The sequence below is a fragment of the Charadrius vociferus genome, unplaced genomic scaffold (assembly GCF_000708025.1).
Source record: "Charadrius vociferus isolate BGI_N301 unplaced genomic scaffold, ASM70802v2 scaffold36, whole genome shotgun sequence".
Lineage (NCBI taxonomy): Eukaryota > Metazoa > Chordata > Aves > Charadriiformes > Charadriidae > Charadrius > Charadrius vociferus.
Genome location: NW_009649047.1, coordinates 140,301 through 165,328, shown reverse-complemented (window position 1 = coordinate 165,328; position 25,028 = coordinate 140,301). Strand labels below are relative to the sequence as shown.

Genomic DNA, 25,028 nt, shown 5'->3' with positions numbered 1-25,028 from the left:
CCAGGGGTCCATGGGTGGTGGTGGGTGTAGGGCCCCCCCTGACACTGGGGATCTCCTGGAGATGGTGGGTGTAACGCCCCCCTGGCACTGGGGGTCTCCTGGAGGTGGTGGGTGTAATGTCCCCCTGGGCAGTGGGGTGTTCATGAGGTGGAGGGTGTAAAGCCCCCCCCTAACACTGGGGGGGGTCTCCTGGAGGTGGTGGGTGCAATGTTCACCCCTGGCACTGGGGGTGTTTCTGAGGTGGTGGGTGCACTGTCTGTCCCCTCCCAAGGCCCGGGCGCTCCTTGGGAGGTGATGAGTGCAATGCCCCCCCCCCCCCAGCACTGGGGTCCTCAGGAGGTGGTCCATGCAGTGCCCCCCCCAGGCACTGGAGGTCCTAGGGTGGTGGGGGGTGCATTGTCCGCCCCCGCCACCAGAGCTCCTCAGGAGGTGGTCCATGCAGTGCCCCCCCCAGGCACTGGAGGTCCTAGGGTGGTGGGGGGTGCATTGTCCGCCCCCGCCACCAGAGCTCCTCAGGAGGAGGAGGGTGCGATGCCCCTGCCCCATCACTGGGGTTCCTCAGGAGGTGGTCCATGCAGTGCCCCTCCCCCAGACACTGGAGGTCCTAGGGGGGTGGTGGTGGGTGCATTGTCTGCACCTGACACCGGAGCTCCTCAGGAGGTGGTGGGTGCGATGCCCTCCCCATCACTGGGGTTCCTCAGGAGATGGTCCATGCAACACCCCCATATGCCACGTTTCTTTCCCGGAGCTGCTGGGCCATGCTTCCTCTCCCCCCGTCCCCCTCGTGCAGCCGATCCCCAGGGTGCTGGGCTGAACTGGCCCAGGGAGGGGGGGGATGCTCCATGCAGCAGCTGGACGTGAGGTTTTTCACGTCCGTGATGACGGGATGTAATGCCTCCACCCCTCCGCTGGGTTCCTGGGGACGGGGCACTAGGGCTTCCTTGGCCAACAGACAGTTAAACGCCGGCGCCTGGCCGTGTGCTGTTTGTGACACCCTGGGAATGTGTCCTGGCAGCGGCCAAGGCTGGTGATGGCCTTCGCTGAGCAGAAACCCGGGGCTGACCGAGGGTCCGGACCCTGCTGGAAAGTACCTTTGGAAGCAACTGCCTTAAAACCTGTGCAATCATGGGAGGGGGTTTGTTGTACACACGTTTGTGGTTTTTTTTTATTATTATTATTATTTTTTTTTCTGTATGAATTTTGCTGACCGGTGCAGGAAAGTTTTTGGATGGCGACAGTAACAGATAGCTCAGCTGGCCTGGCACCTCGTGTGTGTATATATGCTTTATATATTATATTCATATAGAAATAACTGATGTAGATCTCTCTATGGTTAATCCCAAGGTTGGGTTAATCATCAAAATTAAGGGTTCCTACCGGTTGCACCGAACGGATCTAATGCTGCGGTTGCGACTCGGCTGAGCGGTTGCAGGCGCCAGCCTGAACACTGGGTTATCTGTTGGGTTTCTGAGCCCCGGTTTGGCATTTTGGATGGTGCCCCGTAGCTGTTGTCTGGCAGCGTTTAGGAAATGGTGTGTCTGCAGCCGCTTTTACGGGAAAAGCAAAGAAATCCAGCGGTTTGGCTGGGGTTGCGTGGAAAGGTACGAGTGGGGCCAAGAATAAAGTTGGTTTTTGTTTTTTTTTTTCCCCTATGTGTGGTGTATTAGCTAATGTAGAAATTAAGAAAAGAAAATAAGGAAAAAAGACCAATCAATAAGCCGCCTTGAAACCTTTTAGCAGCGTCTGCGTGTGGTGTGCTTGCTTTGATCTTCCTGCAGTTAGCTTTCTTGTCTCTCTTGTTGTTTTTTTTTTCCTGTTCTTTAATTCCTGCATCTGGGATAGGGATGGCTCCCTACCCTCAGGGCGCAACAAACTTCTGCCTGGCATCCTAAAAATCCTATTGCTGGGTCTTTGCAATATAGGGCTGCCTGGGGATTGCTGCTGAATTACAGCCGCCTCTGTAGCGGGTGAGAAGAAATTAATTTTCAAAGCACAGTAGCTCCGCTCGAGAGTTTAGGGACAAAAGAGGGAAACGCAAAATAGGCAGAATATAGGGATAGTGAGAGCGGCAAGCTTAACGAAGGAATTAATTGTGCTGGATGGCGGCAAAGAAGTGCATTCGTTGATGTTGACCCCGTTAGGGGGTTAAACTGAACCCCTGTGCTTACAGACTGCTTAATATTTGTCTGGAGCGTTAAAACAACCACGGTTGTGGTGAAACATTGTGCTGCCAGGGGGTCAGCTCCTACGCCACAGCCCGGTCCCCTCCCTGGCCCCAAATTTGCCGCTTCTCTGGAGTGAAAAATCTCTTTACTTGCAGGCTGGGGATGCGTGAAGCTCATGCTGTCTTGGTTCACACCCCTGCTCCCAGGGGAGCTTCCATGGTCCCCAAGGACCGTTGGAAAATGGAGAACTTCTGGATGAGTGCTCAGAGCGATGCTAGCGCGCAGGGAGTTGAGCTAAAATGTTTGCTTTCTTCCTGCTTATTTTTTTTTGGCCCTGTAAACCGTGTGTTTTGCTGGCCAGGGCCTTGTCTCGCCCGTTGCTCCAGGGTTAGGGCGTTTTCTCGGAAGGTGGGAGGCTCAAAACTGCAGCTTCATTGGCAGCTGAGCCAACATCGTGGTTCTTGGTGGTGGAGAGGAGGTAGGACCCAACATTGTGGCTCTTGTCCTGGTCGTGGAGAGGAGGAGAGGGATGCTTCTCCCTTCCCCTGCTGCCAGCCCTGTGGTCCTGCCTGTCCCTGGGGCCCTTCAGGATCAATTCCTGCAGGTTCAGCTGCTTTTTGGAGAGAACCAGCCTTGTGCATGCAGTGGCAAGGAGAAAGGAGACCTCCTCACCTGGGAAGGGGAGAGCTGCACCTAGGACAGGGCTGGAGCTTGAGCCCTGAGATCAAACCGGGTTTGCTCTTTGGAAGTGGATGGTTCCAGTTGTGCAAAGGGCAGTTAATAGTGGGCTGTCCTCCTCCCAGCACTGTCATGTGTGTTTGCTGGTGAAGACTGCGTGGCTTCAGTTGGCCTCTGTCATCCCCATGGGTCTCAGGTTGGAGCTCAGCTGGGACCATGGTGCTTGGGAACCTTGCAGAGAAACGGGCAGCTGCAGGCAGACCACACTCACCGCGTGGTTGTTTTTATGATCTTACATTTCATAGAATCGTGGAGTAGTTTGGTTTGGAAGGGACCCTTAAAGACCCTCTGCCACGAAGAGGGACATCTCCAACTAGATCAGGTTGCTCAGAGCAACATCCAACCTGACCTGGAATGTCTTCAGGGATGGGGCAGCCACCACCTCTCTGGGCAACCTGGGCCAGGGGCTCACCACTCTCGACGTAAAAAATATCTTCCTTTGATTTGCCCAAATCATCACAGAGCTAACTTCAGTATGTGATGGAAGTCAGGGAAGCAGTTAAGGTTTGGATGCAGAAGAGGGTTTAAACCGAATTTTTTAATCTGGAGTTATTACTAGCTCTGCTCTTGGCGTGGTGTAGATGTGAGAGGTGCTTCTGGGATGGCGTTTCAGCTTCTGCTATGGCTTTCTTGGTTGCTGCTGGCAGCGGGTGGGAACCCCGGGTACTCGCATCGTGTGGGATGAGCGTTTGCAGCCCGGTTGAAATGGAAAAACTCAGTCGTGCAAAGGAACAGGAGGGCATGAGAGAGATGCTCGTGAGCACTCGGGCATGTGGTGTGACCAAAGTGTTAAATACCCTTCAATTAGGGAAAAAAATGCCCAATTTAAGAGTATTGGCTCTAAGAGCCAGTTGGTTTTCCCTGGCTGCTTAATCACTGCTTGCACGTTGTCGTCCCAGGAAAGCAACGCTTTTGCTTAGTAATTAGCACTTAAAACAGTCAGAGCTAGTTTCCATTTGTTAAACAATTAATAAACACATCATCTCTGTGAAATACCACTCTGCTTATTTAGAGCTAGGGGATTATTTTCTATAAATCCTGGAGTCGGAGGCAGTATTTCTCGCCACGGGGACTTTTCTTTTTTTGCTTCGGCAACGTGAAGCCCAGGTGGGGAAGGCACGGCCGATGGAGCGATGGGCACCTTTCCCCTGGGGTGCTGGGACACGTGGGCTGGCTCCAGCGTCTTGTGCACAGAAATACAAAATTCAGGGTGTTTTGGCTCTATCTGCCAGTCCTGATATTCTTGTTATGCGCTAAGGGACCCCCTTAATACCCCCCAAAACAGGCTAAAAGGGTGCTGGGTGCAGGGAGGGGGATGTAATAAGAGAAGCACACATGCTTTTTTTTTCTCCACGTTTCTTTATTTTGCATTGGCTTTTTCCAACAGCAGACCTTGGGCTCTGTCCTCCTGCGTCCTAGCGAGCGCTGGCCAAGAGCCTTGGGTCTTGCCTGCAGGGTTGGATCTCACAGTGCCCTTCCCAGGGAGAATTTGTGGGTCCATCCCTTCCCTGATACGCATCTTACAAAGCCAAAAAGCCTTGCCATCCTTCTCTGCACGAAGGGAAAAACCTGGGTTTCCTAACCCCGCTCAGGCGTGCCGCAGCTTTCGCAGCCCGTTGGGGAGTTTGTGCTCAGAGTTGGAGGTTCAAGGAGGTGATGATCGAGGTAGGTGGGAAGCACTGCTGTTGGCGCTTTCCATCCCTAACCCGCTCCTGTGACGCTGGGATTTGAGCAGCAAGTTCCTAATGCATTTATTTTTTTTTTTCCTGCTGTTCAGGGGACAGCCACTGTCCCCAGGTGAAGGTTGGGGAAGCTGACACCCTGGATCTAGTTGAAGATGTCCCTGCTCATTGCAGGGAGGTTGGACTAGATGACCTTCAAAGGTCCCTTCCAACCCAAACCATTCTGTGATTTGATGGAGGAGGGATTAAACACGGGCATCCCTCGACCAAAGCCAACTTCCAGACTGTGGGAGACACTGTGATCCCAGACTGGTGAGGGCTGGAAGGGCCCTCTGGAGATCATCCCGTGCCACCCCCCGCCAGAGGAGGGGCACTTACAGCAGTTGCACAGGATGGCGTCCAGGCGGGTTTGGGATGGCTCCAGAGGGGGAGACTCCCCCACCTCTCTGGGCAGCCTGTGCCACTGCTCTGCCACCCTCACAGCAGAGAAGTTCCTCCCCGTGTTAAGATGGAACTTCCTATGTTCAAGTTTGTGCTCGTTACCTCTTGTCCTGTCACTGGGCACCACCGAAAAAAGACTGTTCCCATCCCCCTGGCACCTCCCTTTATGGATTTATAAACATTGATAAGATCCCCATTCAGTCTTCAGGATACAGCGGTGGGGGCCAGGAAGGTTTTTCAGATGGCCGCTTTCTCTTCTGCTCGGTGGTTGAAGTACCATTATCACTTGAAACGGGAAAGAGAGTTGTGCTGGAAGTGCTTGTATTTCCAAAGGCATCAACGACCCGGCGCGGTCAGTGTGTGTGGTGTAGAGCTGGAAGTGCGTCTGCTGAAAGCTGTGTGGTCAATTTAAGCTGGTTGTCCTACCTAACAAGCAATCCCAAGTAAGGGATGATTGTTTTTTCTCTCCTTCCCAGACATGCTGTCTGTATATTCTACCTAGTTCTTCGTGCCCTGGACACTATAGAGGATGACATGACCATCAGCTTAGATGTGAAGGTCCCGATGCTGCACGAGTTTCACTCCTATCTCTATCAACCAGAGTGGAAATACATGGAGAGCAAGGAGAAGGACCGGCAAGTGCTCGAAGACTTCCCAACGGTAAGGCATCCGCCTCCTTGCTCCAGCTGCCCTGTGTCACCTTTGTGTGCGTGGTTGTCTCTCCACGGTATGCGGAGGGACATATACTCTGCCATTGCCTGCTGAGCTCGTTCAGTCGCCGGCGAGCCCGTTGCTCTTTGGAAGAGCTCCATCACCTGCGCGTAGGGCTGGATGCAGAGCTGGCGTGAGAAACCCAGACATTGCACAATTCCCTACGTGAGCGAGAGAGAACCTGTGCCAGCTCTAAAATGTGGCTTTTTTGCCTCCCCTGTTGGAAGAGTAACTGACTGTCTCCTCGCGGAAAGCAATTTGGATTTGTGCATTACCTGGGTCAGGTGTCCTATGACCCCTAACAGATAGGGAGAGGAGGAAAGCCTGTCTGGCGTCTGGCTTATGGACAGCCCAGCATTTACAGCAGTCCTGCAGGATCTGCTCTAGACCTACAGGAGTCTGTCTGCTCATCTTTGACATGCATATCAGATAAAAATCTGCCACCAGCCCAGGTTGCTCCAAGCCCCATCCAGCCTGGTCTTGAACACCTCCAGGGATGGGGCAGCCACAGCTTCCATGGGCAACCTGTCCCAGAGTCTCACCACCCTGACAGTCAATTTCTCCCTACTATCTCACCTAAATCTCCCCTCTTCCAGTTTGAAGCCATTCCCCCTCATCCTATCACTACATGCCCTTACAAAGAGTCCCTCTTCAGATTTCTTGTAGGTGCCCTTCAGATACTAGAAGGCCACTATAAGGTCTCCCTGGGGCCTTCTCTTTTCCAGGCTGAACAACCCCAACTCTCTCAGCCTCTCCTCATAGCAGAAGAATCACCTCTTCATAGGAGAAGTGCTCCAGCCCTTTGATCATCTTCGTGGCCCTCACTGTTAGTAACAATATTGTCCAAAGTCTTACTGCTTTAAGGATCCTTCTAAAAGGAAACCACAGGGAGTCTCCATCTCCACTAGCAAGCTGAAGCAGTGTTGGAGCCTGTTCTCTGACCTGGAGGCCGACTGAGGATGTCTGGCTATATCCAAGCCATTAAACTCTCTCAGCATCCAGAACAGCATGGTTGCATCCCAGACTGTCCTTAAGAAATGTTTTCTGGCCCATGCTGCTTCCCAAGCTCTGCCTGGGGATTCCTTGGGATCAGAAGGACATCGGGGCCACGTTGGTGGGGTCGCTGATTGAGTGATTGAGTCCGTGCTCGATATTTAAATCACTGGTGCAGATCCCCCATATCCTGGGCTGCATCAAAAAAAGTGTGGCCAGCAGGGCGAGGGAAGGGATTCTGCCCCTCTACTCCACTCTCGTGAGACCCCACCTGGAGTAATGCATCCAGCTCTGGAGTCCCCAACATAAGAAGGACACGGACCTGCTGGAGCGTGTCCACAGGAGAGCCACGAGGATGACGCGAGGGCTGGAGCACCTCTGCTATGAGGAGAGGCTGAGAGAGTTGGGGCTGTTCAGCCTGGAGAAGAGAAGGCTCTGGGGAGATCTTATTGCCACCTTCCAGTCCCTAAAGGGGCTACAGGAGCGCTGTGGAAGGACTTTTTACCAGGGCATGTAGTGACAGGACGAGGGGGAATGGCTTTAAACTGGAAGAGGGCAGGTTTAGATTAAAGATTAGGAAGAAGTTTTTCACTGTGAGGGTGGTGAGGCAGTGGAACAGGTTGCCCAGAGAGGTTGTTGAGGCCCCATCCCTGGAGGTGTTCAAGGCCAGGCTGGAGATGGCCTTGGGCAACCTGGTCTGGTGGGAGGTGTCCCTGCCCATGGCAGGGGGGGTGGAACTCGATGATTTTCAAGGGCCTTTCCAACCTAAACCATTCTATGATTCTATGTGGCTGTAGGGTCTTGGCTCTGTGCTGTAGGCACTCAGGAGGCAAAGCAGCAGAGCTGAAACTGCGACGCGTGTCCTGGTCTCCTGGCAGGTTTCAGCCCCAGCAGGAACAAGGGGACGATGGAGCTTTGCCGTGCTGAGATGCAGCATCTCCCAGCACCAAAGGGGGAACCCATCTGGCCAGTTGTCCTCGAGGGGATCCATCAAGCCGACAGCAGGAGATGCTGGGGCTGGATGGCAAAACTGGGCTCCGCTGAGTGGGGGTACAGCTGGCCGGTTTTGGGGAGAGCATAAGGACCAGCCTGTGGTGGACGCTGTAGTTTTGCTGTTGCTTCTGTTGATCAAGAATAGCTGGGTTTCTTTTTTAGATTATTTTTTAAGCTCTGTTTAAGAAAAAGCATAGTAGTTACAGTGAGGAGCATGTCATTTTCTGAGGAAGTTCTGTTTTGTTCAGCTTTTTACCGTTTTAAATTTATTCTACCTTTATTGGGCTTTCCCTAGCAGTGGGAATGGTATAATTGTTTGGAAAACCGAGGTGCATTGTAAATTTTGATGCTCAGCCTTGGGATGACAGTGGCTGTGCCCTGTATAGGAGGTGGCTGTGTCAGGGCATTCTTGACCTATAGCGATAGACACGGTAGGTATGCCAATGGCGTGGTACGTTAGAAAAGCTTTTGAGAATGTGTTTACAGCACTTCGTTGTTCTCTCTTGGTGTGTATATGTTATTTACTTGGGAAATCTGAGTTCATAGGTATGATTTTAATATTTGGTAGAGGTGTCCTCGCAGGTCGTGCTTCTCCTTGGAGTGGATTCAAGCCATTGAGACAGAAGCAGAGTCAATAATACTTATTTTACAGAGAGACTGAGGCACAGGGCATGGAGTAGAGCCTGGATCTGCTGTGGTGGTGTTGTCCGAGCTGTACTGGTTCAGCCTGCTGTCCTTACCAGACGTGCACCCAGGGCTGGCTGTAGTTACCCACTGATGGAGAAGAGCACTCAGCACAATAAATCGTGGTGCTCCACAGGTTCGGGAAGGGGAGGAAGCACTTTTCTTTCCAGAGTGAGAGCAGCTGAGTCATGGAATCATATTATTGGAGATGCAAAAGAAGGATTTTATGCGTTCTCCGTTGCTTGATGCCTTTCCAATTGTGCAAAATGTGCCCTGTGGAGCCAGAGCCGGAGAGGGCTCAGGAGGACAGAGCACCAGAAACCTCCCCCGTCTTTTCCCGTGGTTGGCGTGATGGGGTGCTCTCACAAATTACCAAAAAAACCCCGACTCTGTGCACCAAGCTTAGCTAGTTTTGTCCTGCAGCTCCCAGATGATACTAGTCCAAGGCCACAGAGCCTTCCCAAAGATATTGTTGTGTCTGATCTACCGCCAGAGACAGTTCCATTTAGACTGAGCACAGACAGAGCCTGTGCTTTAGGGACCTTGAAACAACTCGAGTTGTGGGAGTTATCCTAGATCTCCAGCCAGGATGAGATAGGAGCCTGATAAACAGTCTTTTTCTGATGTCTTAATAAATGTTGAGCTCTGCTATTTTTTCTTTCCTGACGCTGTCTATTTTTTAATATTTTTTTTTTTTTTTTTCCCCTCGTGGTGATTTGTGCTGCAGATCTCCATGGAGTTCAGGAACTTGTCAAAGGTCTACCAGGACGTGATTTCAGATATTTGCCACAAGATGGGTGTCGGGATGGCAGAGTTCTTGGAGAAGAAGGTTGACTCTCAGCACGAGTGGGATAAGGTAAGTCAGCCTGGAGAGAGGACTGAGCTGAACATAGTAGGGCCCACATTGTCTCTGGGGAAAGAGGAGACAGAACATCCCTGTGGGAAGGGGGTTCAGCTGTTTGCGGGCTTGGGAAGGCTTTGAGAGACTGCTGGTCCTGTGGGTAACGGGAGGATGGTGTGGATTGTTGGTGTCGCCTGCCAGCATGTGTTTTGGGTGACCCGTCACATCAGCTGTTCCCCCGTGGGCGGTTCATTCAGCTGTTGGAAGCAGAGCGCTGCTTTGGTGGGACATCCTCAGTGAGATGTTTGCTGGGCGTGGAAAAACTGAGATGTCCCAGGGAGAGCCATGAGAACTTGCAGAAAGCGTACTGTCAATTACTTCTGAGCATCACTTTTGTAAAACTCACTGTGGCAAATAGGCAGCTCTGTGTAACTACTCCTTTTATCTCGTTTTTTCTCCTGCCCCTTCCCCTCTCGGTGCCGTGCAGTATTGTCACTACGTTGCCGGGCTGGTGGGGATCGGCCTTTCCCGTCTCTTCTCTGCATCAGAGCTAGAAGATCCTGTCGTCGGGCAGGACACGGAGCTGGCAAACTCCATGGGCCTCTTCCTGCAGAAAACTAACATCATCCGTGACTATTTGGAGGACCAGCTGGAAGGAAGGGAGTTCTGGCCCAGAGAGGTAAGGGAAAACATCGCCTTGTGGGGAGCGTTTCTGCCGTGCCTCTTTGGGAAATGCGCTAAGGCTGAAGGTATTGTCACTGCTGCTCTGATACAGTGAGCTGCATCCTCTCGTTAGAAGCGTTCCTGCTGGAAGTTCCTTTGAAATTCCCCAAGACGGGGGTTTTCCCACCGTTTGTTGGTGTCCCTTTATAGTCTTTTAATACTTCTGTCCAAGACCTGTAATGGATGGAGCCAACTGTTCGTGCTTCCCAGGACACCTGTCTCAGGAATGCATTACAGGGTGCGTAGCACAAGGTGCACACAGCTAAAATTGTAGTGTCTCTCACGTCCCTTTAAATCAAAGTTAACAGGAGAGACTTGACCATCTGCTTTGATTTTTGTAAAGACCCCTACAGTACAGCTGTGCTGCATAAGATCGCTACTGCTGGTTGTACTTCTTATTGATGATAACAGTTCTAATGACAGCGGGCTGACAAGTTCCATATCTATCTCTAGGTGTCTGGGTACACATGTGGGGATGGAGTGATGTCCCCGCACTGCCAAGAACTTGTTGGGCAGCTTTTTCCCCTCTCTGTTATGTTGGTTCTAGGAATGAGGGAGGATAAGGCTTGGTGACATCTCGAGAGCGTACCTAGTCTGTTCCCAAAGGCAGGATCAGCTCTGCCTGTGCCAGACAGATGCTTGTCCGTTCTTCTTCAGGCCCTCCAAGAATTTTTATCTACTTTTGCCATGTGGTTCACCTGTCTCATAGAACATTTCTTGATGTTAGCCTGATGTGTGAGGCATCTTTTCCTTGCCCTCCCTAGAGAAGACGTGGAGATGAGTTGCATCCTTCTGCTTTGAAATCCCTTTGTACGTGCGAAGACCACTGTCGTGTCCCCGCAGCCCACCCACCCCTCTTTTCTTTAGCCTAGCAAGCCCCAATCCTTCAAGGCTTTCATGGGTCTGTGGCGGTTCTTGTTGCTCTCCCAGACCTCGGACTGTTACTGATGTCTCTCTTACGGCATGAATGTACCCTTCAACTTGCGAGTCCTTATCTTGGTGTTTAGGTTTGGAGCAGATACGCAAAGAAGCTCTCGGACCTTGCCAAACCAGAGAACATCGATATGGCTGTCCAGTGTCTGAATGAGCTCATCACCAACGCCCTTCACCATGTCCCTGATGTCCTCACATACTTATCCCGCCTGAAAAACCAAAGTGTCTTCAACTTCTGTGCTATCCCCCAGGTGAGTTACGCTTTCGAGTGGTTCTTCATCGTCTGTAGCCCAGATGATGAGAAGTTGGAGGATTATATATCATGGGGGATATCATTATATATCATTGAGGATTATACGTCATGTCAGTATTAGCCTGTTCTGTTCTCCATCTCTTCCTTCTTTCCTGGTACCTGTTGTTTCTGCTGATGGTGAGATTGTGGCTCCGCTCCGGAGTGTTTTGCCATGGGTTTCACTTGGGCCAGGGTTACTCACTTGGCAAGCTCCTCGCAATGCAGTAAGGCTTCTCGGTGTTTCTCCTTAGGTGATGGCTATTGCCACGCTGGCCGCCTGCTATAACAACAAGCAGGTGTTCAGAGGTGTCGTGAAGATCCGGAAGGGACAAGCTGTCACTCTCATGATGGATGCCACAAACATCCAAGCTGTCAAAGCCATCATGTACCAGTACGTGGAAGAGGTAGGTTGAGCAGCTGATTTCTGGCTGTTCCTGTCCTCATTGCCGGTGTGGAATTGAGAAGACCTGTGAATCTGTTAATCCTTTCCTTCTGTCTCTTAGTTAGTTCAGTGGTGGCAAGGCACGGTGACCCTCATATGGTTTTGACTTGGACCGAACTGGGTGTTTGTGTTCCCTTGAACGTACCCTTGGTCTGTGCCTGTGTTGAGAAGTAGAGACCGAGGTCCTGCTGTCCTCCTGGTGGAAAACCAGAGGCATCAGCTGTCACAGCGCAGGAGTTCCCTTGGGCTGAGCAGGCACAGAGGACCTTTCCCGCAACACACTTCTGAACAGGTTGCATCATCTCACCACGGGCTGCTCCACAGCACGCAGTCTTGTTTTCACTGTGCCCGTAGTTGCAGCTGGCAGAGTGGTGTGGTGGCTCTTTCCTTGTGCTCCATGGCCAACAGTGAATGAGGGCAGCTCTTTGCAGGTGGTTGAAGCAGTGGGACTCCCAACTTCAGGGTACTGTGGAGGTTAAAATTTCATGTGGAGGAACATCTGGTGGATAGATTCATGAAAAAAAACCCCACCTCTAACCCCAAAAAATAAATCCAGCAAGGGCTGTTAAATAAAAAGTCATTTCCTTCTGCACCAGGGAGACCCCAAACCATGGCTGATTAGAGCTCCTTTTGTGGTCTGGGCAGCCCCATGGCAAGGGACAGCTTAGCCCAGAGGAGGGTGTCTGCTTGTGCACTCCACCCTGAGACTCATGCAGACATGTATCTCAAGTACCATTGGCTTTGCAGACCATGCAAAGAAAACCCCAAAGACCATGGGGTTATCTGATGATGGTGGCCATTTCCTGGCAGTCACACCAGCTGCTGGTCACACTGGGGCTGTCTTCACTGGTTTGGGTTGGGCTGCAGCGCACCGGCAGCAAGTGAGGGTTTCTGGGCGAGAACCGCTGGTCCCAGCAACACTACTTGGGGTTGAGGGATTGTGTCTGGGGCCGTGTGGTCCATCTCCCGTCATGGGGTGCCCTCAAGAGGCTGCTTGGCTTAATGCACTTCTCAAGGGAAATGGGCCTTGGCCCCATTCAGGCATCCCTTGCAGCTGGTCCTTGCTCCACGACAGTCCACCACCCACTGAGGTTGCTCTTGAGGACACAGCGGCCCTTGAGGCTTCTTCTTCCATGTAGTGGTCCTGTTTTGTCTGCTCAGCGTTGGTTGGGAACTGTAACTCCTCCTGCCTCTCTCCCCAGATCTACCAGAAGATCCCAAGCACGGACCCATCATCCAACAAGACGCAGCAGATCATCGCCTCCATCCGTGCCATGAGCTTGCCCGGCGGCCCCATGGTGTCGCGCCACCACTACTCCCCCATCTACCTGTCGTGCGCCATGCTCCTGGCCGCCCTGAGCTGGCAGTACCTGAGCACCATCTCCAAGGCCACCGAGGAGTACGTCCAGGCGGGCGAGAACTGATGGGCAGCGGGGATGGCAGGGGGAGAGACGGTCGGCGGATGGGCAGCAGAGGCAGAAGGCTCCTCGTCCCCTGCCTGCCGGTGGGGATGGCCAGGCAGCGGGGTACCATGGGGACAGTGACGAGGATGGGATGCCGGTGAGCTGCAGCCCCGGGGCAACGGTGTGGCTTTGCCAGACTCCGCTCCTCACCACCCTTGCCATCTGCTTGGATGGTTACGAATGCTAATCGGAGTCTTACTGTTTGAGGTTGAATATTTTCTTTCCCCCCCTTCTTTCCTGTTGGATGGTTTACCGAAATTATTTTTTTTTTTTTTTCGTTAGGATGGTTTTCAATAGAAACTCCAGTTGCCTCTTTTCGTGCTTGAGATTTGAGACACCTTCCCAGCTCTGAGCTGAGCAAAACCTTCTGGGTTTTGCCTCCCTTTCTTAGGCAGCCTCTTCCCCAGTGCCTCCAGTGCCTGCTCTGCACTGGAAGGACGCTGTTTCAGCCGGGAGAGGAACACGTTTCCTTACCCAGGGAAAAGGCTCTGGCCACCTTCTGGCCCTCAGCCCAGGCTGGTTGACATCCTGCAGCCTGCAAAGAGGCAGAGGCAATCTTCACGTTTCTGTTGGTGTGCTGAAGGAGGCTGCTAGGCTTGAAACAAGCCCTTTTAACGGTAAATAATGTTGGAGGTGGGATGCTCTGTCCGCTTCGACGTGCCCCTGGCTGAAAGCCACCGGTTGCAGCTCCCTGCCTTCTAGCAGACGGCGCCCTGCGCTTGCAGAGCTTCGTGTTTTAGCAGCTGGGGAGGCGGTTAAAATGAGAAGGGGAGCTGCCTGCGTGGCCCTGAGCTAATAACCCCGTGCCTGACCCCGCTGCGGGGTCTGGGCTTTGCACCCCTTCTTCACCCCGAGGGGACGGGTGGCCATGGCAGAGCAGCAGCAGCGCTGGGTGTCTCTGCAAGGCAGGGGAGTGAGGGTAGGCACCGTGCTGTCCCTCATTGGATGTTTTTATTTTTTTGGTGATGGGGAGACTTGGTGTATTGGCCACCCTGGAAGGCAGCAGTGATCCTTGCCGAGGGCTGGGAAGGCTTGAGCCACCGAGGAGGAGGTTGGTGGCCCAGGACGGGTGTCCCCGGCCCACTCGGCTCTAGTTTGGGATGGTGCTTTGAGTTAGACGGACGTGCAAGCTGGAAGGCAGCTTCCACTGCTGTTTTGAAGGACATCAGGCTGGACTTTCTTCAAGAGGAACCGACCCTTTAAAGGCAAGTTCCATTTTTCCCAGGGTGGTTTGTTGTTTTTGGGGTCCTTACCCACCTCCCCCTCAAATGCTGCTTTGCCTCTGTGAAGGGAAGGACAGCCCATGTCCCGGTAGTGGACAGAGCTGTCTACTGGGTGCAGTTTGGTGGCCTTTGCAAGGCCAAGCTCCTGCGGCCAGACTGCTGCTCAGGAGGAGGACCCCTACTCCACAAGTACCGATGTAGATAGTTTAAAGCTGTTGTTCAAAAGAAACTTGCGGTAGCTCTCTTTGTGCAGCTTCCTGTCTTGTTAAAAATTAAAGTTTTCTTTAGGGAAAAAAAAAAAAGAGTGTTTGATTTGTTTGGTTTTTTTTAGCTGTCGTCTCTTTTACATGGGTAATTCATCTATGATGATTCTATGATTCTAATTCCCCTCCACAAGAGGAAAAAGCCTTGAGTCACACCAGGGGAGGCTTAGATTGGATATTAGGAAAAATTTCTTCACGGAAAGTGTTATCAAGCACTGGAACAGGCTGCCCAGGGCAGTGGTGGAGTTGCCATCCTTGGAGGTATTTAAAAGACAGGTAGACGTGATGCTGAGGGACATGGTTTAGTGGTGGGTTTGGCATTGTTAGGTTGATGGTTGGGCTCGATGATCTTGAAGGTCTTTTCCAACCTACACAATTCTATGCTCTCTGGTGCCTTGGTGCATCCTCCTCCCCGTGCACCCCCTGTGCCAGCGTGCAGAGATGCTGGGGGCAGTTCTGGCTGCACTCTGGTCCCCGTTGAAGAACCTTCCCCATCACCAGGGGTAGGCAATGCCCGGTGGCTCCTCAGGAGTCAGCACAAGTCCCGCTGCCAACCAGTATGGCCAGAGGACAGCGCTGGGACCAACCACATGCATGAAGACAGCAGCGTCTCACTGGCTTCCACAACGGAGAGAGCAACAAGAGACCAGTGTGAGGTGGTTTGAAGTCAAGCAGAAGCAACCAAGGGGCAGGAGCCGAGATCTTGGAGAAATCATTTATTGGCACAGTTGTTCCAATCATATACACCACAGCTCTGTCTCACTGGTGTCTGAGTGAGCAGAGGTAAGGGGGCTATTGTACAGTGCAAGGGGGAGCCTGCTTCGCGCGGTTCAGGGCCTGCAGCCACATCAGCGATACACTCTGTGCTTTAAAATTAAAAAAAAAACAACAAAACAAAACAAAAAACAACCAAAAGAGAAGCTCTTTCACTATATTAGTGTTGGCAAATCACATGATTCCTCCTACACAGCTATTACATGTCCCCCCAGTAACAAAAATAAGGGTTTTTTTTCTTCTTCCTTAACGCTGGTAGCTCAAAATAAAAAAAGGAAAGAAAAAAAAAAAAGCTTCAGTTGTGTGCAAGTTAGCGAGATAGATACCTCCAAGCATCTGCCTGAGCTCCCGGCAGAACCCCGGGGAACAGCCCTCGTCTCTGCTCCCCGTTCGGCATCTGCAGCCCCAAAGCACCACACCAGCTTTGGATGCGGCACCACACCATGACCCACCACCCCACACCACCGAGGACAACTGGTTTGCTCTTCCCAGCGCGCTTCTAAGATGCTTGCAGGACATTTGATCAAAGGCTCGTTGAGCTCCGGCCGGGCCCTTCCCTAGGATCAATAACCCCAAACTACATCAGACAAAAAAAAAAAAAAATACTAAAAAAACCCACCAAACCTAAAAAGCTGAGGAGCAAGTGGTTTAAAACAGCAGCTGAAGGGATGGAGCGGAGCAAGTGGTGCACAAAGGACTTGTTGCAGGCAGGAGGGGCCTCAACACAGCTCCGGCCAGAGCCAGCCCCGCATCAAGTTCGTCAGTATTTCGTCATTAATAGGTCTAAATTCAATCAATTCAAGGCACACACTAACACACCCTGCTTGTTTTGGGTGCCACCAGGCAGACCAACCCAGCCAGGGGTACACAAATCGCGCCTGGCCATGGCTTCCCAGCAGGGTCCATCTCCACTGCCCCACCACGTCCCTCATCCCAGCACAAAGCTACTGCTTCCAACCTTCCCAGTAACAGACTGGGCTGGAAAGGGTCTGGGCTAACCGAATCCCATGGCGCAAGAGGCCAGGGAGCCCTCCAGCAGTCCTTTGAGCAGGGAATGCCCCATAGCCACAACCCACCAGGAGCAGAGGGCTTGTAGAGAGCAGTTCCACCTCCAGCTCCACCATAAAAAAATAAAATAAAAAAAAAACCAACCCAAAAAAAGATAAAAAGCTTTAATAAAGTAACCTCAACTATAGTCTCTTAGAAGGAGGGGCTCTGCACCCAACCCGCTATCGGTTAAAAGCATCGGGGACTCAGGATTATTTGTGGTTTGATCAAGAGGGTTACGCTCTCTTCCAGTACTGCTCCGGCCTGGGGATGCCAGCCACGATCTCCGACTCAATGCCGCAGTGGTCCTCTCCTCTGAGGATTTTGAAGAAGCCTGGAAGCACACCAAGAGCCATAGTCAACCTCCCCATCGTGCCAAAGGAGCACAGGGAAGGGGTTCCCCTCCAGCAACCTCCCTCTCCCCACACCCGCAGGCAGCGTTCCAGGGGTGGCCTCACCGTTGTCCCCCCAGTCGGTGTTCCAGGAGTTGGCGGCCAGCCAGTACGGAGTCCCGTTGTCCACCCCCCAGCCCAGGATCCGGATGGCGTGGCCTCCAACCTGCTCGCCGGACACGTGCTGGTAGACCCCTACGAGGCAACAAGGCAAAGACGTCACCAGGCGCCGCGTGTCTCCTTCCGCTTCAGACCGCTGCCGGCTCATGAGACGTTTGAGATCAAAGCCCAGAGACCAGCTTTTGGGTTTTTTTTTTTTGTTAAATGGAAACCTGAAGCTTAGCAGAGCATCTGGAGGAAGGGCTGATGCTAAGCACCAGCTCAGCACACAGCACACAGAAACACGTGGCAAGGGTCACCAGGGTGGCACACCCCAAGCAGTTCAGAACAGGGAATTGGGGTCCACTCCAGGAAAACCATTTGCCGGGATTGTTCTCAGCTGCAATTCTGGGGGTTCCCCACTGGGGCTTCCTCCCTGAGACAGTCCCAAGCACCTATTCCTCTTGTTACAAACCAATGGATAGAGGATATGGTATCTGCCCATGTTCTTGCAACACCAGGTGCTCAAGTGTGAACTTGAGATCTCTTTTCAGACTTGAGTAGAGGGACAAGGGCCATAAAAGACAGACCCTACGGGTGAAGTAGGCAACAGGGCTCCCTGCAGCCTCAGTGCTGATGCTCACCAGACTTGTACATCAGGAAGTCCTCATAGACAATAAAGGCTCCTTCCACTGGGCCATTCTTGTAGATCTCGGCCATGATTTCCTTCTCACTGTGAGGGACACCGTAGGATGTGATGCCTAGGGAGGAAAAAAATCCTACCATTAGTATGGCATTGTCAGGCCACGCAGGTCGTGGGACAGCTGGACAGAGTTTGCTCAGCATGCTCCTGCAAGAGGTCTTCACCGAATCCCAGAATGGTCAGGGCTGGAGGGCCCTCTGGAGCTCCCCCAGTGCCACCCCCTGCCAGAGCAGGGGCACCTCCAGCAGTGGCACAGGACGGCGTCCAGGAGCGTTTGGAATGTCTCCAGAGTGGGAGACTCCCCCACCTCTCTGGGCAGCCTGTGCCACTGCTCTGCCACCCTCACAGCAGAGAAGTTTCTCCCCGTGTTAAGATGGAACTTCCTATGTTCAAGTTTGTGCCCGTTCCCTCTTGTCCTGTCACTGGGCAAAATGATTTAACCCAAGTCCTACTCTGTACCCAAAGGCGTATTCCAGACAGCTTCAGTGGGAAGGGAAGTTTTCCCCTTGCACATCCTCATTTCCAAAGCAACCCAAATTACTTGAAGCTAAGACAAATCTCCATCTGCCAGGCTTATGTTTGCTCCAGGACCACCCATCCTGAGAACACAGAAAATAACCACCATAAGAACCATCCTCTGCTCCTAGGGACATGGTTTAGTGGTGGTTTTGACAGTGTTAGGTTAATGGTTGGACTTGATGATCTCAAAGGTCCCTTCCAACCTAGACAATTCTACGAGTCGATAAAATAGCTCAGGAAGAGGTCCAACCCTGCCAGCCCCACCAAGCTACCACTAGGAGCAGCTCTGGAGCTGCTGAGCATCTAACAGTGATGGAGGCCACCTCCCTTACCGTAGTGCTTGTCCTCCTTGTACGAGGGCGAGTAGCCGGGTTCGCAGTGCCGGCTGCACCTGGGGGTTTCACCCCCCTCACCGGTGCATGGTGGCCGGGAGCCGTTGACATGGTGCTCACAGGGTGGGATGGAGTAGGGACGGCAGCCTGTTGAGAGCAGAGGCGGCGTGAACTGGCTGTCCTCAAGCACCCCTGTCCCCAATAGCCGTTCTGGAGAAGGTACCCGATACCCCAAGAAAGGGTAAGACCTTTCTGACCTCAAAACCCCACAGATCAGCAGGGTGCGGGCAAGAGCAGGTATGCCACTGCCAGATGAGCAATCGCTGCATCAACAATGGGTTTCCCTTCTGGACTTGTTTCCCACCACCTCCCTCTTGACAAGGTGATGGAAAAGATGGAAACATGAACTAACTCATGGCCATGCTAGGAGAAGGCCGAGGTTTCCAGTCTGAAAACCCCTCCAGGTTACTTTTTGAGGAGGAAACGTGTCAGGAAGGTTTGTGCCCTCATCCAAACTGTATTGCACTGGTCCAAAACCAGCAACAACAACAACAACAAAACCACAGCCCAATTCATGCCGGCTACGGAAGCAGAAGCCTTGTGGGGTTGTTAAGTCTGGCTACTGTGCTCCCTTCCTGGATGGGTCTTCTGCCACTAGGTGCTGCTCGGAGACCCAAAGGGGTGACCAGGAGCCATGGGGACAGGAGCAGCCAGCTGGGATAGCAGAGGCATTTGAGCCCAGACTTGAAGGAGGGAGCAGCCACAAAGATGCAGAAGGACCCTGAAGGACATGAACAGGTAATGTAGCAGAGACGCTCCTCTTTGCTTTCACAAGGGTATCCACCAGGACTTACCCACATGGGAATCGTAGAGACCCCCAGACACGAGGCCCCTCTCTGTCCAGTACCTCCACGCGCCAGAGGGGTAACCACCATTGCACCTGGAGAAAGAAGCAGCAGTTCAGCTCCACCCTGCTCAGAGCCATCCCCGTTTGGGGGAGGCAAGGGAAACGGAGCCAGCTTTGGATGGCTGAAGGGAAGCCTTCAGCACGTTGAAGGTTTTAAGTCTGTCCCTGCCCTCCCCAGGATTTCTACACCTTGAGACACCAAAGCTTCAGGGCGAGAAGGAGCTAAAAGCACCAATGCCTTCAAATCCCAAAGCAGTGGTGCCTCCTTACCAGGTCCCTGATCAGTCTCTGCCCCCAGGAGCAGCAGAAGACACACAACTTGGACACTCAACTCCCCACCCTGCTCTCAACAAGCGCAAAAGCCACAGGCAGAAGGCTTGTGCCTGGAAACCAAGGCTTTGGGGCTATTGGAAGATCCTTCCTTTGGCTTAGGCGGCTTCCAACGTTGTATGGGGAAAGCATCACTATGTGCTCACCGTCCCTCCACCATCCATCATCATCCAGCTACTGCTGGAGGCAGGATGTGTCCCCGAGAGACCTTCAGTCCATGCAGTCACTTTCATGTTCCCACCTAACTACAGCACCTACAGCAAAAACCACTGGTTGGACTTCCTGCTCGTTAGGGCAACCAGGAAGACAGATCAGCATCTTCAGGTTGTGTCCCTGCTCCTCCCACCCACCTTTTAAGTGCAAAAGAAGCAAGAGCAGCTCACCCCATGCCACACTCAAAGCCGCAGCATGACAGCAAGTCCTCCGCTGAGACCTCCACGCTCACCTTGGCGTTGGTGTGAACGCAGATTCTGTCCGAAATCGCTTCTACGGCACCGAAAGCCTGTGGGCAGCCCCAAAAACCCGAGGGAAGAGCATTAGAGCCGTTCCTCGGAGAGAAACCAGGCAACCTTCTGGCAAGGAGTGCAGCAAGCATGAGCCTGGCTGGGAGAAGCCCATCAAGAAGCTCAGACACTGCGGGATCCCCCGTGTCCCCCCCATTTATGCAGTTCAGTAGCAAACTCAACAGCATATTTTTTTGTCCAGCAGTCTCTGTATTGACATGACCTTAAACTGCCCACGCTCTTACCCAGCAAGAGCCACAAGAGCCCTGGTCTCTTATCTCATTGATGGTAGGACAGTTAGGCCACTGCGTCCGGGAGTCAAAGCTATCGGGCAGCTCCATGTCTGCAGCAAAATTCACCCTGCAAGTGAGAAGAGGGAAGTCCTGTTATAAAAACACCAGTGTAACAGGACTGGGTGCACAGGACTCTCCAACCTCCTCTGACGATGACTTGGAGGACCAGTGCTCTTGTTCATAGAATCATAGAGTGGTTTAGGTTGGAAGGGACCTTGAAGATCATTGATTTCCAACCCCCCTGCCATGGGCAGGGACACCTCCCACCAGCCCAGGTCGCACAAAGCCCTGTCCAGCCTGGCCTTGAACACCTCCAGGGATGGGGCTCCCACAACTTCTCTGGGCAACCTGCGCCAGGGGCTCACCACCCTCAGAGTGAAAAATTTCTTCCTAATATCTAATCTAAATCTCCCCTCTTCCAGTTTAAAGCAATTCCCCCTCATCCTATCACTACATGCCCCAGTAAATGTCCTTCCCCAGCTCTCCTGTAGCCCCTTTAGGTACTGGAAGGCCGCAATAAGGTCTCCCAGAGCCTTCTCTTCTCCACGCTGAATAACCCCAACTCTCTCAGTCTTGTTGGTTGCTTACTGAAGGAGAATAAATACTTCTGAAGTCCTCAGACCAGGTCAGCAGCTCCTCCAGTGTTTTGAGTTTCAAGGAGTACAAGTTATGCGCTTGGTCAAGTATCTGGCAGGACAGAGGATGGATGTTCCCCCCACGCATGCTTCTGTGCTTAATTCCATGCAAGATGTCCACCAAGCTGCACCCAGGGCAACCCTGCTCACAGCCTTTTGAGGAGACCCTCTTGAGGAGACCCTCATCCACTCCAGACATACCAGGAGCATCCACATAAACTTTTACAGGGCCCTCATCAGCTTCTCCCAGCACTCACCTCTCAGGGAGCTTGGGCCCACCCAGGAAGGTGCCGCAGAGCTTCTTCACGTAGCTCATGTCAACGTTGTGGAAGTTGTGCCCTGCCTGGGAAGAGACACAGAGAAATGGGACGTGACTCTTCACAGCCACCAAGTGCATTGCTGGGACCAGCCTGGAGCTCCAGATCTCCCTCAAACCCAACCAGTGTCTGACACTTGCTATAAAACCCAGGGGCCAAGAGTCAAGCTATCTATAGACACAGAACAGAGCCCCTTCCAGGATCAGTGCGTTATGACCAGTAAGCTAAGGTCCACCTCTCAGCTTTGGCCACACCAGCTTGGCCGAGGAGGGTTTGGCCAGGTCACCAACACAGCTTGATGCTTCTTTCCAGCCTCCCGCAGAGTTTCCTCCTCTTAGCGTTGCTCCTACTCTACAAACTCATCAGTGCTCTGCTCCAAAGAGGAGAAACTGCACAGTTACCGCCCCTGCAGAAATCCCCAACAGCATCAACTCACTGGAGAAGTCAAGTGGGACCAAGGCTGGTTTGATGGGACCAAGGCTGGTTTGATGGGACCACTGTGGTGAGACTCCCAAAACTTAGTTATCGGGTCCCTCAAAGAAACTGTTGAGCAATGCAACCAAAAAAAAACCCTGAAACCAATCCGGTACTCACCTTCCAGGTGGTGTTGAGCTTGTTTATGTGGTTGACCAAGTCAGTTGAGAGAGGTGGGTAGTAAGGAACGCTGCGAGCATTGGCGAAGGCCACCAGGACACACAGGATGGACACGTACGGCCACATCTTGGCTAGAGAATGGGACGCTCCACCTGCAGCCAGATTTGGGCATCGTTGGAAACCTTCCCAAGAAGGGCTGGGACCGCGAGCGAGAGCTTGGCAGAAGGACAGTGGCAGCAACACGTGGGAGGATAAAACACGTGACTGCGCAGAGTCCATCCCGATCCCAATTTACCCCAAAGGTCAGGAGAGACGCAGGAGCGGACTAATAACCCCCCTCCTGAAGCTCAGAAGAAATCAAGACACGGCAACCTTGTTTGTCGACCACTGCAGGATTAGTAGCAGCAGGAAAATACCTTTTGAAGCAGATCCAAGGGATTTGGAGGGTATTAAAAGCTGTGTTTACTTCCACAAAAAAAAAAAAAAAAAAAAAAAAAAAAAGGAGAGCCAGGACTAGGAGAAGGAACATGGCAGCTGCCTGTGCTGCCTTCGCACTGGGGCTTTTCATGATGGAGGCTGTGAAACCACATTCCTTGGCTCAGGGTGCCCGGGAAGTCCCAATTTGGAGAACGCAGAGGCAGAGGAAATCCAGGAGCACGGCAAGAGTGGACCACAGCCTCCTGCGCGGGAGCGCAAGCATCACCCAGCCCAAAGATGCTCCAGGGCTCAGCGGTTCCTCTGTTCTCCTGCCTCCTTTAACCTAATTCACACCCAATTGCCCCACTCCAATTTAACCCCCAACACCAGCAGAGTGGCCACCGCTTGCTCCGTGGCCCCATGCCTGACTCAGACATGCAGACGGGCCACGAGCTGCTCAACTTCTGCAAACACACCAAGGCAACCCCCTCCCCCTCCTCTTCCTCCTCTACCTCCACCCTCTTCTTCTCTTCTTCCTCCTTCTTTCCCAAAACCTCCCAACTCCACCAACGCCACATCCACCCCGACGAGCACCAAACCCAGGGAGAGACCTAAGACCCCGGATACTCCACGGCAGCCTGAACAGCGGAGATATTTAGGCTTTAATTCCTACTCATCTGAGCGAGCTGAGCGTGTAATCACCTTTGAGAGCCTGGGCTTAAACCCTTCTGGGCAAACTGGCCCCAGCAGTTGGACACGCAGCTCTTCCAGCAGCTCTCCAGCCCTGCGGCAGCAGAGATGGTTGGCGATGGGGATGGCAATGGTGAGACACACAGGCACCTCCACGCAGGCTGCCTCCACCCACTCACAGCCAAGTTTAGCTTTTCCAGAGAAGAAAACCCAGCAGGAGTGTCCTACTTTCTGCCAGCAACAAGCCCAGGCGACTGCAGCTGACTGTATAAAGGGCCTTTTTTTTCCCCCCTTTCCCCTTCCTCCTTCCACCACTTATCTTGTTTTTTTGCCCCCCACTCTCCGTGCTCTCAGCAGGATGCTCAGCCCAAAAGCCAGTTGAGTTCCAGCAGCACGTGTGTCCTCCTACCCCTAAATCTCACCTCTTCAAAGGGTTTTCATCTGTATTTGCTTGCTTAGAAGTGCCTCACAGCCAAGGGACTCGCTGGCATTGCTGGTGGCACCGTCGTGCAGGTTATGCCCAGCAAAGCAAACGTACATTGCTATGGCTGGTGTGGTTTTCTGCCTTGTATGTCTTCAACGTGGCCATAGGAAGGTCAGGTTGGACGGGGCTTGGAGCAACCTGGTCTGCTGGGAGGTGTCCCTGCCCATGGCGGGGGGGTTGGAACTCAATGATCTTCAAGGTCCCTTCCAACCTAAACCACTCTATGCCTCTATGAAGCCTAGAGGCAACAGGCCTGAGCCGAAGCACTTTTCCTAATGAAAAAAAATCTTAAAAAAAAAAAAAAGGAAAAAAAACCCAAACCGCAGCCCTCTCGCCGGACGGACACGGGAGATTTCACATCCTCAGGTTACCGGACCACACCGCCTGCAAGCTGCGAGCTCCGGGCAACCCGAGACCCAACCAAGAGGAGGAAAAAAAAAAACAAAAAAACCCCATATATAATACCAGGCGGTTTCCCCTCCGACGGGGCGCTTGTGTTTTTAAGCTCTGCTGCATCACATCCGCCCCGTGAGGTGGCCGGCGGCCAGCAAAAACCCAGCAGAAGCGGCGAGACATCGCCCAGCGCCAACCAAATATCTGGGGAACAGCGGGTCGTTTCAGCTAACGAACCCCTTGCCAAGTCCTCTCTGGGCACGAAGCATCCCCGCAAGACATGGGAGATATAGGGGCGTTCAGCCTGGAGAAGAGAAGGCTCCAGGGAGACCTTAGAGCCCCTTCCAGTGCCTAAAGGGGGCTTATAAGATGGGGACAGACTTTTTAGCAGGGCCTGTTGTGATAGGACAAGGAGTAATGGTTTTAAACTAAAAGAGGGAAGATTTAGACCAGATATAAGGATATATTCTTTCCTGTGAGGGTGGTGAGCCCCTGGCCCAGGTTGCCCAGAGAGGTGGTGGATGCCCCATCCTTGAAGACATTCCAGGTCAGGTTGGACTGGGCTCTGAGCAACCTGGTCTGGTTGAAGATGTCTCTGTTCATGGCAGGGGGGGTTGGACTAGATGGTCTTTGAAGGTCCCTTCCCACCCAAACCATTCTATGGAGTCTCCTATGGGCATGAAGTTTCAGGGGTTGGGGTGGTGATGTGGAGCTGATACTCTCAGCTGCATGGCCCGGGGTATCCCAAAATCCGGTGAAGGAAGGAGAAATCCTCTATCTCATGTGATTTCTCCCTCCTTACCACTCCCCCACCCCTCACACCCCCCCAGGCTTTCCCGAGCTCCCTGTGCACAGCAGATCTATATATAGAGCGAGTGCAGGAGCACGGGACGCGCAGGGCCAATTTCCACTGCTTGCAAGTCACGTGCAGCCAGCGGCAACGCAGCAAGCAAGAAAACGCTGCCGGTTTCCACCATCACCCACCGCGCACACACCCCCCCCCTCCATCCTT

The 25,028-nt window shown here is 52.8% G+C and overlaps 2 protein-coding genes across 2 annotated transcripts; one reads left to right on the top strand and one right to left on the bottom strand.

The window, feature by feature from the left end:
- The first annotated feature begins 5,506 nt into the window (after window positions 1-5,506).
- Window positions 5,507-13,285, top strand: FDFT1 (farnesyl-diphosphate farnesyltransferase 1). Its single transcript, XM_009887939.1, has 6 exons — window positions 5,507-5,686; window positions 9,135-9,263; window positions 9,736-9,927; window positions 10,979-11,155; window positions 11,448-11,600; window positions 12,841-13,285. The coding sequence occupies exons 1-6, from the start codon at window positions 5,561-5,563 to the stop codon at window positions 13,060-13,062; spliced, it is 999 nt and encodes a 332-aa protein (XP_009886241.1). The 5' UTR covers window positions 5,507-5,560; the 3' UTR covers window positions 13,063-13,285.
- Window positions 13,286-16,518: 3,233 nt separating this feature from the next.
- CTSB (cathepsin B) lies at window positions 16,519-22,186 on the bottom strand. The gene is made up of 9 exons (XM_009887938.1): window positions 22,033-22,186; window positions 21,379-21,464; window positions 20,439-20,553; window positions 20,074-20,192; window positions 19,308-19,393; window positions 18,454-18,600; window positions 17,544-17,660; window positions 16,867-16,995; window positions 16,519-16,742 (listed from the first exon to the last, which is right to left on the bottom strand). The coding sequence occupies exons 1-9, from the start codon at window positions 22,156-22,158 to the stop codon at window positions 16,645-16,647; spliced, it is 1,023 nt and encodes a 340-aa protein (XP_009886240.1). The 5' UTR covers window positions 22,159-22,186; the 3' UTR covers window positions 16,519-16,644.
- Window positions 22,187-25,028: the final 2,842 nt, after the last annotated feature.

What these genes read in the sequence shown, in the direction of transcription:
- CTSB (XM_009887938.1), bottom strand. Translation starts at nt 22,158, where the DNA reads ATGTGGCCGTACGTGTCCATCCTGTGTGTCCTGGTGGCCTTCGCCAAT. An exon ending in AGCTCAACACCACCTGGAAG is followed by an intron (nt 21,465 to 22,032) that starts GTGAGTACCGGA and finishes GTCTCTTCCCAG; the next exon opens with GCAGGGCACAACTTCCACAA. An exon ending in CAAGGAGGACAAGCACTACG is followed by an intron (nt 17,661 to 18,453) that starts GTAAGGGAGGTG and finishes TTTCCTCCCTAG; the next exon opens with GCATCACATCCTACGGTGTC.
- FDFT1 (XM_009887939.1), top strand. Translation starts at nt 5,561, where the DNA reads ATGACCATCAGCTTAGATGTGAAGGTCCCGATGCTGCACGAGTTTCAC. An exon ending in ACTTCTGTGCTATCCCCCAG is followed by an intron (nt 11,156 to 11,447) that starts GTGAGTTACGCT and finishes GTTTCTCCTTAG; the next exon opens with GTGATGGCTATTGCCACGCT. An exon ending in TGTACCAGTACGTGGAAGAG is followed by an intron (nt 11,601 to 12,840) that starts GTAGGTTGAGCA and finishes CTCTCTCCCCAG; the next exon opens with ATCTACCAGAAGATCCCAAG.